The following is a 20,151-nucleotide window of genomic DNA, read 5'->3' on the forward strand; positions in this document are numbered from 1 at the left end:
GTTTTACCTGGCAGCCTGCAGTATGCAGCCCGTAAATACCCAAATACCCAAATAGCTTCAATGGTACTTCCTGGGGTGCAGATCAAACCACCCTCAGTTTGTACTGGTCCCTTGTTCGTTTGAAACTAGACTATGGGCGCTTTGTTTATGCATCTGCACATCCATCCCTCTTACACCATCTCAACCCTATCCACCATCATGGTATCCATTTGGCCACTGGCGCTTTTTACACTAGCGTGGTTGAGTGTCTGTATGCCAAAGCTGCGAAACTACCACTGTATTACTGCCGTGACCTCCTCAGCAGATATGCAAGCCATTTGTCTGCCATGTGTGGCCACCCATCTTGTGCCTTCTTCTTCAATGACTCCTTTGATCTCCAGTATGGGGTGCATCCCTCTTGTCTGTTACATCCTGGAGTTTGCTTTCAGCTCTTGCTCCAGCAGTTTAACTTCAAGCTGGGTCAATCCATCAATCCATATGAAGTGGTTCAGTGTTGGTTGCTTGACTATTTTTAAATATTTTAATTTTTTTATATGTGATTGCCCTATATTTCAGAAGTTCAAAACAGTATTTTAAAATAATTTATCTTGCACCTTTACTGGATGGCGGCCATTTTTATTCGTAGGCTTGGCGACGATTTTTCGGTCTGGAGACATTAGTGAAAATTTGAATATCTCTGTGCTGGGTTAATTTACAACATTGCTATTGACATTATTGTTTTTAGAAAAGTGTCCTCTACAACATTGACTATTACACAAAATATCCTAAATTCAAAAATAACCAGTCAAAATGACCTCCAAATTTTGGTATCCAAATTTTCAAAAATCCACTTTTTAGACCCCAAAATAACAAACAAGGAATGATTTATGAGAGTCTTTTTTTATTTTTTAGTTAGATATCGTACACTACTAGCCTCATAAAGAGCAAGAACACTTACAAATATTTCCTTAATTTTTTATAAATTTTTGAAATTTGAAAACTTTCATTTTTTGTAAAGTTCGAGGTTTGTTGTCTCAGTTGGGACTGAATATAAAAATATTATTTTTGCACAGTTTGTACACCTATATGATAGCGACATACTGTAAAAATTTCAACATTGATATCTGACCGTGGACAAAGATATGAATTTTTGAAAATGAGGAGATAATTCACATTACTCTACAACTGGTCTTATGGCTGTTGCTGTTTAAATGGGTTAATGTTTCATTGTAATAAATTTGTGACATTTATTTAGTTAACACTATCACCCAATATTTGTTCACTTTATTTTTAGTAATGCAATATTAAACAATAGGAGCTTTTGCTTTTGTTACATGGTAATAAAAATGCCCATTTACGTATAGGTTTGTCAGTGAAGAAGTACATTATTGCTGGGTGTGGCACTGTTGTAGTCAGTTCGTTATGAAACCTCTGTTAGAGTGGATGTACATACTTCGAGAGTGTAGAATGTGTTACGTGCTTTGTTCTGTGTGTAATTTGTATTAATTTTGAGAGATTAACTGGAATGCAATAACAAGGATGAACAGTGCTCTGTTGGAGAGATAGCAAGTGAAGTGTGTCACAATACAGTTTATGGTTCAGTTTCAAAAAACTTCAAAAATGTCAATGACTTTGATGGAGTTAGACGAATTTTGTTTAAATTTCAAGTAAGTTTTTCTGTAACATCAGTGTGTGAGTATCATGTTGTTGTTGTTGTTGTTGTTGTTGTTGTTATTGTTGTCTTCAATCCTGAGACTGGTTTGATGGAGCTCTCCATGCTACCCTATCCTGTGCAAGCTTATTCATGTCCCAATACCTATTGTAACCTACATCCTTCTGAATCTGCTTTAGTGTATTCATCTCTTAGTCTCCTCCTACGATTTTTACCCTCCACACTGCCCTCCAATACTAAATTGGCCATCCCTTGATGCCTCAGAACATGTCCTACCAACCGATCCCTTCTTCTAGTCAAGTTGTGCCACAAACTCCTCTTCTCCCCAATTCTATTCAATACCTTTTCATTAGTTATGTGATCTACCCATCTAATATTCAGCATTCTTGTGTAGCACCACATTTCAGAAGCTTCTATTTTCTTCCTGTCCAAACTATTTATCGTCGACGTTTCACTTCCATACATGGCTACACTCCATACAAATACTTTGAGGAACGTCTTCCTGACACTCGATGTTAACAAATTTCTCTTCTGAAGAAATGCTTTCCTTGCCATTGCCAGTCTACATTTTATATCCTCTCTACTTCGACCATCATCAGTTATTTTTCTCCCCAAATAGCAAAACTCCTTTACTACTTTAAGCCTCTCATTTCCTAATCTAATTCCCTCAACTACATTCCATTATCCTCATTTTGATTTTGTTGTTGTTAATCTTATACCCTCCTTTTAAGACACTGTCCATTCCGTTCAACTGCTCTTCCAAGTCCTTTGCTGTTTCTGACAGAATTACAATGTCATCGGCAAACCTCCAAGTTTTTATTTCTTCTCCATGGATTTTAATTCCTACTCCAAATTTTTCTTTTGTTTCCTTTACTGCTTGCTCAATATACACATTGAATAACATCGGGGATAGGCTACAACCCTGTCTCACTCCCTTCCCAACCACTGCTTCCCTTTCATGCCCCTCGACTCTTATAACTGCTATATGTTTTTTGTACAAATTGTAAATAGCCTTTCGCTCCATGTATTTTACCCCTGCCACCTTCATAATTTGAAAGAGAGTATTCCAGTCAACATTGTCAAACACTTTCTCTGAGTCTACAAATGCTAGAAGAGTCTACAAATGCTAGAAACATAGATTTGCCTTTCCTTAATCTTTCTTCTAAGATAAGTCGTAGGGTTAGTATTGCCTCATGTGTTCCAATATTTCTACGGAATCCAAACTGATCTTCCCCAAGGTCGGCTTCTACCAGTTTTTCCATTCGTCTGTAAAGGATTCGCGTTAGTATTTTGCAGCCGTGGCTTATTAAACTGATAATTCAGTAATTTTCACTTCTGTCAATGCCTGCTTTCCTTGGGATTGGAATTATTATATTCTTCTTGAAGTCTGAGGGTATTTCGCCTGTCTCATACATCTTGCTCACCAGATGGTAGAGTTTTGTCAGGACTGGCTCTCTAGGTCTTTCAGTGCTCTGTGAATCAATCTCTTCACACAGTACCATGTCTCCCATTTCATCTTCATCCTCTTCAGTTTCCATAATATTGTTCTCAAGTACATCGCCCTTGTATAGACCCTCTATATACTCCTTCCACCTTTCTGCTTTCACTTCTTTGCTTAGAATCTCCATCTGAGCTCTTGATATTCATACAAGCGGTTCTCTTTTCTCCAAAGGCCTCTTTGTGTGTGTGTGTGTGTGTGTGTGTGTGGGGGGGGGGGGGGGGGGTGTAGTATCATGAGAAGAAATATTTGGAAGAAAGTGCTGTGATCCACTTAAAGTTCATAAAAATACTATTACTAAAGGTTCAAGGGCATTTTGAACATTTGTCCTTGTTATGTGAGACTGAAACAGCTTCCCAAGTGAAACGTAATGTGATTCCTGGAAATTCCCTGTGCCCAACTTGTTACTCAAAAATATTTGTTGTGAATCCAGAGCCAGAATCATTTAACCTTGTTAATGACATTTATATTCCTAATGAGGAAGCTGTTAGCATATTGGGTTTTGCTTTTTGTAAGTTATATGTATCTCCTGCTTCGAAAATAATAAAATTAAGTAGCAGAAGAATAAAAGCAACTATTGGAAATAAGATACAACAAACTTCAGACAAAATTAGAAAAGATTTGGAATCGTGCTGTAGTAATAAAGATATCAACATTATTTCTGAAGAAGAAGAAATCTTACCACCAGCATCATCTGACACTGAATATTTGAGGTTAATAGAGAAATTAAAAATTAAATGTTCAGTGACATCTAAAGAGGAAAAAGTTAAAATTTTAAGTGTGCTCCCTGACTCATGGTCAAGATAAAAAATAGTTCATGAATTCAACATATCTCATCGATTGGTTCAACTAACTGGAAAATTAATGAATGAGCAAGGCGTTCTTCCAGTTTTGGGAAAGAAGTAGTAGGAGTAGTGAAGAAACAATTAAAAAGATCCAGCAGTTTTTTGAAGAAGATGAAAACAGTTGAATGTGCCCAGATAGCAAAAGAGTTGTTATAAACAGAGTTAAAGTAACAAAGCAGAAACAACTAGTGCTGTCAAATTTTAATGAACTTTATGTAGCTTTCAAAAATTCTCATCCTGAATGCAAAATTGAAGGTCAAAATTTTGTGACCTCTGCCCTAAGTGGTGCATTTTGTTTGGATCCTCAGGGACACACTCCTTATGTGTTGGTTTATATCATCAAAATGTCAAACTGATGATTGCAGGTGCAAAACTCAGTGATCTCAACTACAAAGAGTTACTAGATTTGATGATGTGTGACACTTAACAGTTACGACTGCATGGTGAGTTTGTGTAATAAATGCCCTGGTAAGGAAACCGTTATTGAATTGTTTCACGAATATGAGGAAATGCCAGACAGTATTACCTTCAAACAGTGGGTCACAACTGAGAGGGCAGAAATCATAACAGTGCTTACATCTCAGGAAAAGTACTTGGAATTTTTAATTGATAACTTACAAGAGCTCAAAAGCCACCACCTTGTTTCTAAAATCCGAAGTAAGTTTTTGAAGGACAAAAAAGCACAACTTCATGAAACTGAATGAATAGTGCTAGCTGATTTTGCAGAAAATTTTACATTTGTGATTCAGGATGCAATACAAGGGTATCACTGGGTCAATGACCAGGCAACAGTACATCCATTTAGTCTCTACTTTAGAAATGAGAAAGATGAAGTTTGCAGTTCTTCAATTGGCATTCTTAGCGACTACTTTGAGCATAACACTTAGGCTGTACATGTGTTTCAAAAGTATGTAATAAATTACATAAAGAGAATTTTCCCAATGTGAGAAGCTGATATACTTTTTATATGGAAGTAATAGTCAGTATAAGAACAAAAAGAATTTTTCAAATCTTTGCAGCCACAAAGTAGACTTTGAGTTGGAGGCTGAATGACACTTTTGCATCTTGCCATGGCAAAAATGCATGTCATGGAGTAGGAGGTACAACAAAACATGAAGTGATTAAAGACAGCCTACAAAGACCAACCACAGACCAAATTCTCACAGTACAGGACATGTATGTCTTTTGCAAGGATAATATTAAAGGCATTACTTATTTCTTATTTTCTGATCAAGAAGTGGTTCTGCATATGAAAACAACACTTCAAACCAGATTCGAAAATTGTATAGCAATAAAAGGAAAAAGGCATTTCCATGAATTCCTTGACTTTGCAGAAAACTTTTGATGCTATGTAGCATCAGAAACTGAAATTTATGAGGATCATTGTTTCAGTAAAATTACATCTCTGTCTTTAACATTGAATGACGTAGTGGTGTGTGTGTATGATGGACAGTGGTGTCCTGCAGAGGTTGAAAGGATAAGCTTAGAAAACAATGATTTTTTTTTGCCACCCTGCTGGCCCAAGAACATCATTCAAGAAATCTACTTGTGCCAAAGTCTGGATACCAATGAAAAATGTTTTAAGGAAACCGTCAGTGCTTGAACTTATCACAGCAACTGGGAGGTCTTATTCTGTCATAGGAGCTGTCGGAAGAAATAAGTATTCTTAACATTCACCATCATGTTTAGGAACAGTCGCATCTCAAAGGATGCTAATTGAAAATATTTATTTTAAGTATGTCAAAATAATATAAATGTTAATTTTAGTTGTGTTTCCACCTTTTGTATATAATTCAGTACCTTACTTAAATAATAATCGATTATATCCCTTCAATATCACACATGAATAGGCAACAGCCACAAGATCAGTTGTAGAGTAATGTGAATTATCTCCTCATTTTCAAAAATTCATATCATCGTTCACAGTCAGATATCAATGTTGAAATTTTTACAGTATGTTGCTATCATATAGGTGGACAAACTGTGCAAAAATCATATTTTTTATTCAGTCACACCTGAGATAACTAACCCCAAACTTCAAAAAATGAAAGTTTTCAAATTTCAAAAATTCATAAATTAGGAAAACATTTGTAAGTGTTCTTGCTCTATATGAGGCTAGTAGTGTATGATATCTAACTATAGGAAAAAAATATTCTCTCATAAATCACTCCTTTTTTTTTCACTTTTGGGCCTAAAAAGTGGATTTTTGAAAATTTAGATACCTAATTTTGGAGGTCATTTTGATTGGTTATTTTTGAATTTAGGGTATTTTCTGTAATAGTCAATGTTGTAGAGGACACTTTTCTAAAAACAATGTCAATTGCAATGTTGTAACTTAACCCAGTGCAGAGATATTCATATTTTTGCTAACGTCTCTAAACAGAAACGCCATAGTGCTCATACAAATGGAAATGGCTGCCATTAAGTAAGGGTAAAAGGTAATTTTTTTTAAAAAACTGTTTTGAACTTCTCAATTATAGGGTAATCACATATAAAAAAAATTAAAATATTTAAAAATTGTCAAGCAACCAACTTAATTTTTATTTGACCACTTCATTTGGATTGACCCAGCTACGTGCAAATTTCGTGGTGGGTGTGAACCCTTTACCACCTTCACTTTGTGCGATGGCCCGTGTTCACCCTTGGTCTTCATTCGCTTCCTAAGGAGACTACTCCAATCTTCCTCTATTGCCTTAAGTTTCACGACCTTTGCATGGTACTTCACAATAGTACCTTTGTGTACACTGATGGCTCTTGGTTTGACCTTGGTGTCGGGTGTGCCTTCATCATTGGCGCTGACATTTTTCGGTATTTGCTTCCGGCACACTGCTTAGTATTTACAGCAGTTCTTCACCCTGTATCAGGTTACGGGGTACATCCGGCGACACAGCCTTTTAATTTGTGTCCTCTGCTCAGACACTCTCAGCGCCTTTCAAAGCCCCTGTGCGCTGTACACCACCCATTCCTTAGTGCAATGGGTCCAGGAAAACTGTCACTTACTTACTCTTGTGGAGCCACTGTGATGTTTATGTGGGTTACTGGTCATGTCAGTCTGTCAGGAAACTAGACTGCTGATCTTGCTGCCCAGGCTGCAGACCTCGTACCATAGCCCATTAGTTCTTATATTCCCTCCGGTCTCTGTGTTGCTGTCTGTCAGGCGGTGGTGTCACTTTGGCATCGCCACTGGTTCTCCCAACGTTTAATTGTCCGCCATTTCCTGATGGAATGTCCATTTTAAAATGTTTGTTTGGTTTTGCCATCTGAGTTACCAGCCATTTTAGTGAACGACGCACATGCTGTCGACTGCATTCTACTTTTTATCTGTCATTGCAATATGGTGCAGAATATTTAATTTTTAGTTCTGGACCTCTGTTTCTCTATGGTGTATTTTAAGACCTATCTCCACGTCCCTGTTTTTAGCTGTCTTCTTTTACATGGATAGAATTGACATGTAGTCATTTTTAACTCCTCTCTCTCTCTTTGTGTTATATAGTTTTGACATATGCACGTATGACCCTAGTTGTTTTTGCACCCTAAAACAACACAAAACACTGTATTTGTCTTCGGGAGGATGACAGTTCAAACCTACATCTAGCCAGCCTGATTTGGGTTTTCCACGATTCCACTAAATCACTTAAGGGTTGAGAATGTTTTTAAAAGTTATGGATTGCATATAGTGTGCCTTTTTTTTAAAAAAAAATTAGTGACAATGTATTAGCTAGGAGGATCTATTTATTAATGCGCATGGAAAATTGTGTTAATGAATTGTTTTAAAACTGTGGTGGTTTCATATTTATTGCAGTGTTTGTATTACCAATATCTGCAAAAGAAACAAATTAAGCATCTGTTAATATTACAAATGAAGGGTAATAACACACACAAGAAAAAATAAACACCCAAAGGTGGAACCTTGTGATATACCACATTAACAGGTTACCAGTTGGATGATGACTAATAACTTGGGACTCCAGCCTGTCAGTACCCGTTGTTACCTGTTAGAGAGAGACACTGAATCACAGTTCCTGCACCAATTTCTGATGGGATAAATATACTCTTAATTTTTCCATTAGCCTAAAGTAGTAGCTTTAGAACTAATTGAGGGTCAGTGTGATCACACTCTGAATCATGTTTGTTTTTTCATCTAGTGGTTTTCTAGGTATAATAATGTTGTTGTTGTTGTTGTTGTTGTTGTTGTTAAGATGTATGACTGTAAAACCAGTTACACTATCCTGGTCCACCTGTGTCCGTGTTTAAGGTCGCTAACATACAGCTTGAGCTGTGGCACTCTATCTGGGTTAAGATGGTTCGAATCCTGGTGCTGGAAAAAATCACACACACACACACACACACACACACACACACACATACACACACACAAATACATACATGTGGTATTACAAATAGTGCATAATGGAGAATGTTGTTAATAAATGAATTATCCTAGTTCCTAGAAGTAAACCTTAACTGTGATCATCTCTAAGAAACCATACCATTATTTGAAAAATTACATTTTTTTCTGTTAGTGCTCAAAATTTAGAAAGGTCTTGTAAAAACCTGAAGTTGAAGTTGGTATCTTTGAAACTCAACAATAAGGCTAGTTTTAATGAACTGCTGAAAATCAATTTTAAAAATAACAGTTTTTGCTTTTATCATACACATTAGGATTTCTTCTAATAGGAGGAGTTGAAATGTAAATATCAATTTTTTTTCTCCCACTGTGTGTATTCCTCACCATGAAAAATCTCTACATGCAACTCAAGGAATTAGAGACTGCATAAATTAAAATAAATGCTGATTATTTTTACATTAATCCTGTTATTTTTTTATTAACCTCTGTCAGATTATTTTGAGAAACTGTTAATTCATCTTAGTCAGAATATATTTATTTCATGAAGAAAATCCCTTTGATACTAAAATATGTATGATTTTTGTTATATCATCATTTTAGTCTGTACAAGTAGTGTGGTGTTAATGCTAAATGGTTGATATATAACTATCATTACCTTGAAAATGTTGAGACAAGAGGACAGAGTTAAAATTTCATTGACAAATATGATTATTATTTATTACATTGATCTTAGGCATCAATAAATAATGACCATTAATGTGCATCATTGTAGAGTAAACATAATGAAGTCCTTAGAATTAATTTTGTGAAGTAGAATAATAAACTGACCTATGGTTAAGTATATAGTTTTCAAGTTAAAATAACCTCTGCTTCATGTCACCTATTCCATGTTTCTTTTCCTTTTTTTTTACAGTTGGCATTGTATGTATTGTCTTTCCTTGAACCACGTGATCTTCTAAGAGCCGCACAAACGTGTCGCAGTTGGCGGTTCTTAGCAGAAGACAATCTTCTGTGGCGGGAAAAATGCCGTGAAGCTGGTATAGAGGAAGTAAGAGAGTCTTTTAGCCGTCGGAAACCAAGATTAAATCCCGTTACTTCTCCGTGGAAGGTAATATGTCTTAAAGTTTGTACTATCTTCATGGTCTCCAGCTGTTTACATTAATGTGATAACTACTTGAGAATACTCCATTACTATGAATTCCATGTATCTTTTGGTTTTTCTCCCCATCTATTCTAATATTTAGCATGACTTCATGCTGTCCCTGTCTAGAGCAAGTCTCTTAACAAATATATGCTTGACATTACTGCCTTCACTAAAGTAAAATATATTCTAACTCTATTCTGCTGATAGACCAACTATCTGCTGAATCACAGTATTCCAAAGTAACTATAGTGCGCGTCATATATCTTGGCGGCCGAGTTTAGGTTCTTTCTGCGCATCTGACGTCACAAATCACAGTCAGCCAATGAACAGAGAACGACGTTGCCAGATCTCGACTGCAGTGCAGAGCACCGACGAGTGTCTTCAGTTTTAGAAACGTTCAGTCATAAATAGAGTAACTGAGCAAAAGCAGTGTCTTGATAGCAGACTCTCTTTTATAGAAAGTTTGGAAAAAGCATTCTTTATACCAGTCGCTTCATATTCTATTAATTAATTAATTAAACCAAACAAACAATAAGCCTCCTAATTCAGGCGGTAGCAAGGAAAGGTGTTTGTATCAGTCTCATGAACCGCTTTTTCGCAATAAAGAACAGCGGTAATTGTTTATTTCCTATTGTACTTCGACGCAACGTGAGTAATTCATAGTCACCCCAACAGTGTTTGTCGGTATTTTGCATACATTTAGAGTGCTCCAGGAGTTGTCTGAAACAAGGAGCTGCGTTAGCGTAATGGTTAAGGTGTTGGGCTGCTAATCGGAAGATTCTGAGTTCAAGCCTTGTTGCTTACTTAATATTTTATTTATTTAAAAACAATAGCGAAATGTCTTATTTAATGAATTTTATTCGTTTGAATGTAATGTTTTGAAATTTCCTGTGCTTTGTCTCTCCATTATAATTATAATAAGTTTTCAGTTTTTCTAATTTTCTCCTCCAATATTTCTTTTCACAGCAATTAAAAACAATGAAAAGGCACACATACAATATTCATGTTATCCGTTTTGTTTGTATATCGTCTCTTCCGCAGTCGCTGTTTTACTATTCATATTGAGATATATTCGTTTGCGGCAGTATTAAAAGTATTATTTAGAGCAGAATTTCGGCTCGTACGTTGTCGAGCTATTTGATTGTCTGACGGAATTCTTTGCTTCGCTGCTTTGGCAACATCATATTCAATGTTTTCGTCGACTGATCTATGTTTTGGCAAGTATTTGCTGTCCATTGTGACAAACATAAAATGTTTGCGCACAGCGCCTCACTGGCAATATATTTTAGTTTTATGTTTTATTACGTCCAAAATTCAGTTTTGTGTACTTCGCCAACTTCGTTTTAATCAGAACGTTTTAGAAAACAGCGAAATGACTCTGGTATAAAGAAAGTTTTGTTACAGTTGCTAAAGATAGAATATTTCCCAATTTATAAACACTGTTTATGTTATAAAGGGTGTTCATTTTAACTGGGGACATTGAAATCTCTTGAAAACGGCACACAGAGCCAAAAGAAATCCTAATGAAAATTAGTTCCTCCCGGAAGGGGACATCCAATTATAACAAATTTGACCACAAATTCGTCGGATTTGGTATCATTGGATGTCCCCCTCTGAGACAAAAAAAAATTTAGTTATAAATTTGTTTGATCCAATGTGTAGATTTGCGGATATTTCAATGTCTCCAATTAAAATGAACACTCTGTATAGTTGGAACCATGAACGACTGCGGTCGATTTAAGGCTCGTTCTACGCACCTGACGTCACGCATCTGCTGACAGCCAATGAGTGTTCAGTAGTTTTCTGAACGGTATGCTGGGAATGTCTTGGCGAGTGCGAGTGTTAAATGTGATTGTAGTTATTCTTTGGTGAATTTTTATCGTATTTGTTGCAAGTTGTCATGGCTGATTATGGTGGTAAGCGACAAACTCTCCATAAACAGGCGAGGGACATAATTTACCGGATACACGCTTTTTTCAAGCGCGAAGCAGAAAACGGTGGACCTATCACGGATGTCGCCAGATCTCAGGAACGCACTGCAGAAGCGACAGGCGTTAGCTTGAGAACCGTTCATCAGATTGCCAATGAAGGAAAATAATCTACAGAGACCTGCGGAAGTCCACTTTTCAGATCGCCAGGGAAATATCGCACTCGTGAGAGGACTGTAACTAATTTAGATAATTTCGACAAAGGTGTTCTAAGACGAGAAGTGCTCAACATGTACAACACAGGCGAATTTCCTACTGTAAAAAAAATCACTGTGAAAATGCATGAAACCATAAATTTTAAAGGTAGCGTGACTTCAATGAATAGAATACTTAAAAACATTGGATTCAAATATGTACATACAAATGACGGAAGAAAGTTTTTAATGGAACGTAGTGATATCGCTGCTTCAAGGGCCCAGTTTTTAAAACGTATTATTGAAGTAAGAAAATCCGGGAATAAGAACATTTTTTTCTTGGACGAAACATGGGTAAACCAAAATCACACAAGGAAAGCGTGTTGGAAAATGAGTGATGGTTCGGGTGGGTTTAAAGTACCAGTTGGTAAAGGTGGACGAATAATTGTGCTTCACGCTGGCTCTGCTTCTGGATTCATTCCAGAAAGCAAATTAGTGTTCCGAGCAAAAAAGAGAAATTCAGGTGATTATCATTCCGAAATGAACTCGGAGACATTTAAATTGTGGTTTAGGAATCAGTTTCTCCCTTACTTGCCTCCAAACTTGGTGATTGTAATGGACAATGCGAGTTATCACTCTGTTGTTGTTGACAAGACACCCACAACAAGTACAAAAAAAGCCGATATCATGTTATACCACATACTGCCAACCAAACTCGTGCTGAAATGTTGAGTCTTGTAGTGCTTCATAAGCCTCGCACAAAAGTTTATGAAATCGATTGTATTGTACAGGAACATGGACACACAGTTTTGCGTTTGCCACCGTACCATTGCCAATACAATCCGATAGAGTTAATTTGGGCACAAGTGAAAGGGTATGTCGTAGAACAAAACGTGACATTTAAAATTGCCGATACAGAAAGGCTTCTGCACGAAGCACTTGACAGAATTACTCCTTCAGCATGGGCTGAATGTTTTCGGCATGCACAAAGGCTACAGAAGGAGGACATTGACAGGGAAATTGTAATTGACAATCTGCTTGAACCCATCGTCATCACTCTAAGACCTGATGATTCGGACTGCGACACTGACTACAGCGATGCAGAAGACAATCGCAACGATTGACAACAATGAAAGGTAAGGCACATACACAATAATACTCATGTTCTCTTTCTTGTTTTTGTTCCACAGTTGCAATTTTACCAATGGTATTGAAATATATTCCTCTTCTGCAACTGTAATAAGCGTCTTATTTAGACCAGACGCGTTTTTCTCTTTTGAAGCATCTTCAGTGGACAGCATTTTGTCTCCTCCATTGCCAAGTCACCTTTCGTAGTTTTGTGCTGAGGTAACACAATATTCAACGTTTGTGTCAGCCGATCAGTGTTTTAGCAAATAAATGCTCATTGTGTGTGCCACACACAAAAATTATATTTGACATAGCTCAGAGCACAGTATATTCAAGTCCTAATGTTTTTGTAAGTCCACAGTTTTGTTTAACGTATTTTGTGTACTTCCTTTTGATTGATTGAAGTGCTTTAAAATAAAGTCAAACGCGCCCAGTGTAAATAAAACTTTTATTACAGTCGCGAAAGACGGAATATTTCTCAATATTACATACGACACCAATCTGGTACTTAAATTAAATGAGATATTGTTATACAGTAAATTTTATATGAAATTTAGGTATCTTGTCCACATTTCATTCTCAACATTGTGGCAACTACAATCCAACATACAGAAAGTATACGCTATGAACTTTATCTCTGCAAACTCTTCAAAATTTCGTGCAATGGTTTACTACATTTAATGCTGCAATATAACTGCGTTGAAAATCGAAACAAAATTAAGTCATTTATGGGGGGAAGTTATCAGTCAAGAAAATGTGTCAAAATCAAATTTTTGGACCAAATACTTTTTGTGAAATCGAATGATAAGTGTGTCAAAGCAGTCGGAACACTATGTGTCTGCACAGGCGAGCAGTGCAGTGGTTACAAAATCGCGCACGGCGCGGAATGCGGGGAGCACGTCTCTGAATGTGTGTGTGAAATCTTATGGGACTTAACTGCTAAGGTCATCAGTCCCTAAGCTTACACACTACTTTAGCTAAATTATGCTAAGAACAAACACACACACCCATGCCCGAGGAGGACTCGAACCTCCTTCGGGAGCATGTGTCTGTAGCAGCGAAAGGTTTAATGCGGCCGTGGTGGCTTTACTTCATAAACTGCGCGCTCCCCCCTAAACGTAAGTTTGCGAACTACACTGCTATGGCGCTGCTTCTCTTGACGCGTGCAACTGGCAACGCTGCAATCTCCCACGTCTGGGCGGGCATGCGCGAGCCGCCAAGATAGATGAATTGAACTATAATTATAGTGACCAGAAGGTGCAGTTATTTGTATCAAGATATTGGACCCTTCTGGAATAATGTTCCCATTTAATTCACAAAATTTTATTGTTAAATAATAGTACATTGTTTAAAGCTATTCAAACTCGTGTGTTTGTTTTACAGTGTGTGAGTCAATTTTATGAAATACATTGTGATGCTTATTCATGAGGCAGAACTACAGGTCAAGATACACAATGTGCATGAAAAGAGTTAGGATTAACAGTGTTCTGTGACAACAAAGATTAATCTTTGCAGAGTCAAATTAACTTATGCTGTCACAGTTTGTTACTGCTTCCTCGCCCTTTCTTGAACCTTTTGAATATCTCAGCACAGAACTGTGACTTACCCCTCTCATATTGCATGCACATTGTTCTACGACGTTTTCTGCTATTGTTTTCCTCTTTCACGCCCCTATCATAACTACAGTATCACAGAAATAACTATCATTTCCAAGAACTGTTACTCTTTATCATGCTACAGTTTTCATTGTTTGAGTAGTAAGTAACTAGGTGGTCACCTTTTGTTCAGCATATAGTTTTTTGTTAGTTACTCTTCTTACATGGTTAAGAACTTGATTTCACATACTGCAACCATGTCGAAAATTTTGAAATTCTGAGTAATGCAAGTCAATGCTAGACATTTAATTTGCAGAAACAGATATTATTAGACTCTTCATGATCTTCTGTATTTTATTATGGAATAAGCAAAATTCTTAATGTAACATCTTTAAAGAGCACCCACGGAAAATTATATCCACCACAGAAATTAAAAGGAAAGACCTGTCATTCAAGTATTAAGAAGACTGATACGTAGAAGGTGGATCACTTTGTGCTTTGCATTTTGACTTCCGTCTAATTACGAAGGAATATAGAATACTGCACTTCCATCCTTATTGCACAGTGGCTGATTCACTATTGCAATGGTAGTCACGAAAAAAAAAACTTAATGGAATATTTGTGTTCTTCGTTAGGAAAAGTATGAAATTTTCCATATTCCATACAGTGTGAAAATAAAATAATTCTTTCAGATTTTGTATTGTCATTCTTGTGCAGATACTAATACAGGGTGTATACGCTCGAGGAAAAACCCAGGAATTTTTTCATCAGGGGGAAAACTGGGGAAAAACGCTGTAATTTTTTAAAATTCTAGGAATTTTTCATTGTTTTAGCCTTCAGCAAATTTTTTGTAGTTTTGCCTGGTAAGAACTGATAAACAGCAAAATTTGACAGTCTGTTGGATGAAGACTATGGAATACTTCACAACAATAAACTGCTGCCAATGATCATGATGTCACAACTGTTTACATTTAGTTCATTTGCGCATTTGCCCGCGGGCTCAAGGGCATGCACAACTGAGTTGTGTATGGGCAGTACCTTCTCCCACTTCTGGCTATTTAAAGTGTGGCTGTTAGCTGTATCAGCAGTAGCAACAAGTAGTCAGATTTTTTCTGGTGCACCCGAGCTGCCAGATTCGCACAGTGTTTATGTTTCTCGATTTTGTTGTTTCCTCTTCGTTTATACTTCTCACGTCAAATGAAAACAAAATGGATTTCTGTGGGTGGGAGCTATGAGGTGAATTAAAATGCATTCACATAATTACAGAACACTAGCATATGTTACTATAGTTCAATTCTTTTATCTTGTCGGCTCGCTCATGCCCGCCCAGACGCGGGAGATTGCTGTGTTGCCAGTTGCACACGACGCACGCGCCAATAGAAGCAGTGCCATAGTATAGCATAGTTCGCAAGCTTACGTTTAGGAGGGAGCGCGCAGTTCATGAAAAAAAGCCACCACGGCCGCATTAACCCTTTCACTGCTACAAAGACGTGCTCCCTGCATTCCGCGCTGTGCGCGATTTTGTCACTGCACTGCTCGCCTGTGCAGACACATAGTGTTCCGACTGCTTTGACACTCTTATCAATTGATTCCACAAAAACTATTTGGCCCAAAAATTTGATTTTTACACATCTTCTTGACTGATACCTTCCTCCCCATAAATGACTTAATTTTGTTTCGATGTTCAACGCAGTTATTATGCAGCATTAAATATAGTAAACCATTGCACGAAATTTTGAAGAGTTTGCAGAGGTAAAAGTCCATAGAGTATACTTTCTGTTTGGTCGATTTTAGTTGCCACAATGTTGAGAATGAAATGTGGACAAGATACCTAAATTTCATATAAAATTTACTGTATAACAATAGCTCATTTAATTACCACATAGGTGTTGTATGTAATATTGAGAAATATTCCGTCTTTCGCAACTGTAACAAAAGTTTTATTTACACTGAGCACGTTTAGCTTTATTTTAAAGCACTTCAATCAATCAAAAGGAAGTAGACAAAATACATTAAACAAAACTGTGGAGTTACAAAAACATTAGGACTTGAACATACCGTCTATCAGTGAAGTGCTCTGAGCTATGTCAAATATAATTTTTGTGTGTGGCACACACAAACATCATTTATTTGCTAAAACACTGATCTGCCAAAACAAACGTTGAATATTGTGTTACCGCAGCACAAAACAACGAAAGGTGACTTGGCAATGGAGGAGACAAAATGCTGTCCACTGAAGATGCTTCAAAAGAGAGAAACGCGTCTGGTCTAAATAAGTCCCTTATTACAGTTGCAGAAGAGGAATATATTTCAGTACCATTGGTAAAACTACGACTGTGGAACAAAAACAAGAAAGTGAACATGAGTACCATTGTGTATGTGCCATACCTTTCCTTGATTGAAGTGCTTTAAAATAAAGCCAAACGCGTCCGGTGTAAATAATACTTTTATTACAGTCGCAAAAGACAGAATATTTCTCAATATTACATATGACACCTATGTCGTACTTTAATTAAATGAGATATTGTTATACAGTAAATTTTCTATGAAATTTAGGTATCTTGTCCACATTTCATTCTCAACATTGTGGCAACTAAAATCGACCATACGGAAAGTATACGCTATGGACTTCTACCTCTGCAAACTCTTCAAAATTTCGTGCAGTGATTTACTGTATTTAATGCTGCATAATAACTGCGTTGAACATCGAAACAAAATTAAGTCATTTATGGGGGGAAGGTATCAGTCTAGAAGACGTGTAAAAATCAAATTTTTGGGCCAAATAGTTTTTGTGAAATCGAATGATAAGTGTGTCAAAGCAGTGGGAACACCATGTGTCTGCACAGGCGAGCAGTGCAATGATGACAAAATCGCGCACAGCGCGGAATGCGGCGAGCACGTGTCTGCAGCAGCGAAAGGGTTAATGAAGAGACAGAGCACTAGAAATTTCAAAAAATTGCATTCAAACGAATATAATTTGTGAAGAAAGGCACTTCGATATTGTTTTTAAATAATGAAAATATTAAGCACCGCACAAGGTTTGAACTTGTAACCTTTCGCTTAGCAGCCCAACACCGTGACTGTTACGCTAACGCTCCTCGTCTGACTACACAATGCCATGAGTGAGTACATAACACCATGAAGACTATAACATGTCACGCAAAATACTGACACACTGTTGGTATCATTATGAATTACTCACCCTTCGTCGAAGTACAATAGGAAATAAACAATTGCTGCTGTTCTTTATTGCGAAAAAGCGGTTCGTGAGAGTGATACAAACACCTTTCCGTGCTATCGCCTGAATTAGGAGTCTTATTGCTTGTTTGGTTCAATTAATTAATAGGATATGAAGCAATTGGTATAAAGAATGCATTTTCCAAACTTTCTATAAAAGAATGTCTGCTATCAAGACATTGCTTTTGTTCTATTACTTTATTTATGACTGAACGTTTCTAAAACTGAAGACACTCGTCCATGCTCTGCACTGCAGTTGAGATGTGGCAACGTCGTTCTCTGTTCATTGGCTGACTGTGTTTTGTGACGTCAGATGCCCAGAACGAACCTAAACTCGGCCGCCAACATAAATGATGCGCACTTTAGTTTCAGTTAACTGATTTTTATTTTATTTCTACCTTTTTGGCAGTCAAGCATTAATTGCCTTGCAGAACAGTGAAGTTATTTTTGTCAGTTTGCTAGGTAAATGTGTCATTTATTAATCCTTTCCCCAGAGGCAGTCAATTTAATAGAAATGAAATGTTTCCATAATATTGGCTAGTTTCAACTGCTCACTGAATTTAGAGTGCACATTTTCATCTTTAGGCACATATGGCATTATGCCGTAATAAAGAACCAAACACAAGATAATACAGTACTGGTACACCAAGAAAATTTGCATCCCAAAAATCGCACCAAAAAGCTTAATATTAAGTTGGGGACTACTTCGTTGTCAATCTGGAAATATTAATGTGCACTTTAAGCTGAAGTATGCATTTTAACATGGTTTACGAAATTCTGATCCTCTGAGTATCCTATTTATTTTAGGACATCATGTAAGATCTCTAAATACTATATATGTACGAGCATATGGGCTTCCTGCATCATTGTAGCCACCCACGCACAGTAAAGTCTGTTTTCTGGCACTCTTTGGCAACTGCTGATACAAAGCTATTTCTAACAGGTTATGGGAAAGTATTGCAAATGGTGCTTTGAAAAGCTTTAGTTTCAAAGTAAACTTCGCCTTTACGCAAGATGAATTATGTTATGTGTGTGAATGTGCAATGAATTTCTTAAATTAGAGCATTTGACTCTCATTTAAAGCTTAACACATTGATGACTAGCTACTTACAAGAATTTGGAGCACAGAAGACCAAATATTATTGTCTTTATTTCATATTTTACAGGCACATTTCTGTGATGTATTGTGAAGAGTAATACACGCAAAAAAGACAGTATTATATGTGAAAGCTTAGCTTTTCTTGTAGCTACACTACGTACATTAATTTCAACCATTAACTTTTCCTATTTGTGTTTTCACACTACTTCAGTTATGCTGCTATTGGCTGGCTACATAAAGTTTCCTATGCTCTAAATGTCTGCTGTCATTGGCTGGCGAGATCCCGTGACATAAGCTATGATGGGTTTACAAAAGCACTTTTCAATCTAGATTTCAGTGCTTCCAAAACTAACATGCTGTGTTTAGTGGAATTCGAATCTATATTTTCGTAATACGAATACAAAAATATGCAGCGTAAATGTTGCTGCACGTCACAGATATTTCCAGATTTATTTATTTATTTATTTTTTCTTTGGAGTTTCTTCGTTCTCTGAAGTTCCATGCTGGGGGATTGATATTTTTACAGTTCCGAGGGAAAGTATACTGCAACTAATCATGGAAAAAGTGTATTTTTCACCTTGGGAAAAGTGTATTTTCATGTGGGGAGAAAGTGCTTTTTTAATCAGGAAATCTGGGAAAAATACGGGAATTTTTTTTTTCTTGTACACCTATACACCCTGTAATAGGAAAAACAAACATCACTGTTACAACTATCACATTGTTTCATAAGAAGACACTACAATGGATGACATGATATGATTGCTCCAATCAGTATAATGTTGAAACATACAAACAGAAAATTCTTGACGTGATATGAAGAGGACTTCCTATTTCCTGCTGTAATTTCACAGCTAGTATTAATATTGAAATTTAAATTTGTAGGATTTGCATTGCATAACAAGACATTGATATTATGTTGTGTATAACAGTTACCATTCCTTCATTTTCCAAGAATATTTGTTTTGTGACCAGAAATGTGAGAAAATAATGCCTTTGTGTAATGTATTTTGATTAAAAAGTAATGTAATTTTGTGCTTATATTCCAGGCAGCTTTCATGCGCCAGCATACGATAGAAATGAATTGGAGGGTAAAACCAATTCGACCACCAAAAGTCCTCAAAGGTCATGATGACCATGTAATAACATGCCTGCAGTTCTCAGGGAATCGGATAGTAAGTGGGTCAGATGACAATACGTTAAAAGTGTGGTCAGCAACCACAGGAAAGGTGAGTTATCATTGAATTGTGCCCCAGTATTTCACAGAAAAATAGTATCCATTTTCCTTCTTGATATTGTCCTTTTAGGTCTGTAACCATACTTCATGCAAAAATATTAGTAATACCAAATAATTGTGCTGTTCTGTACAGTTTTTTTAATTGTGTGTGTGTGTGTGTGTGTGTGTGTGTGTGTGTGTGTGTTTAAATGAGCAATGATAAATTAATTCTTGTACATACACAAATTATGCTAATTCTGCATGGGTGGAT

At 36.7% G+C, this 20,151-nt stretch overlaps 1 protein-coding gene across 1 annotated transcript in view; it reads left to right on the top strand.

Annotated features, from left to right (window-relative positions):
* Nucleotides 1-20,151, top strand: part of LOC126187297 (F-box/WD repeat-containing protein 7) — a 143,656-nt gene that overhangs the window by 55,793 nt on the left and 67,712 nt on the right. The window contains exons 6-7 of the mRNA XM_049928285.1: nt 9,256-9,450; nt 19,714-19,893. Of these exons, the coding sequence (XP_049784242.1) occupies nt 9,256-9,450; nt 19,714-19,893 (375 nt within the window). The remainder of the gene's footprint in view (nt 1-9,255; nt 9,451-19,713; nt 19,894-20,151) is intronic.

Source organism: Schistocerca cancellata, chromosome 5 (genome assembly GCF_023864275.1).
Source record: "Schistocerca cancellata isolate TAMUIC-IGC-003103 chromosome 5, iqSchCanc2.1, whole genome shotgun sequence".
Taxonomy (NCBI): Eukaryota; Metazoa; Arthropoda; class Insecta; order Orthoptera; family Acrididae; genus Schistocerca; species Schistocerca cancellata.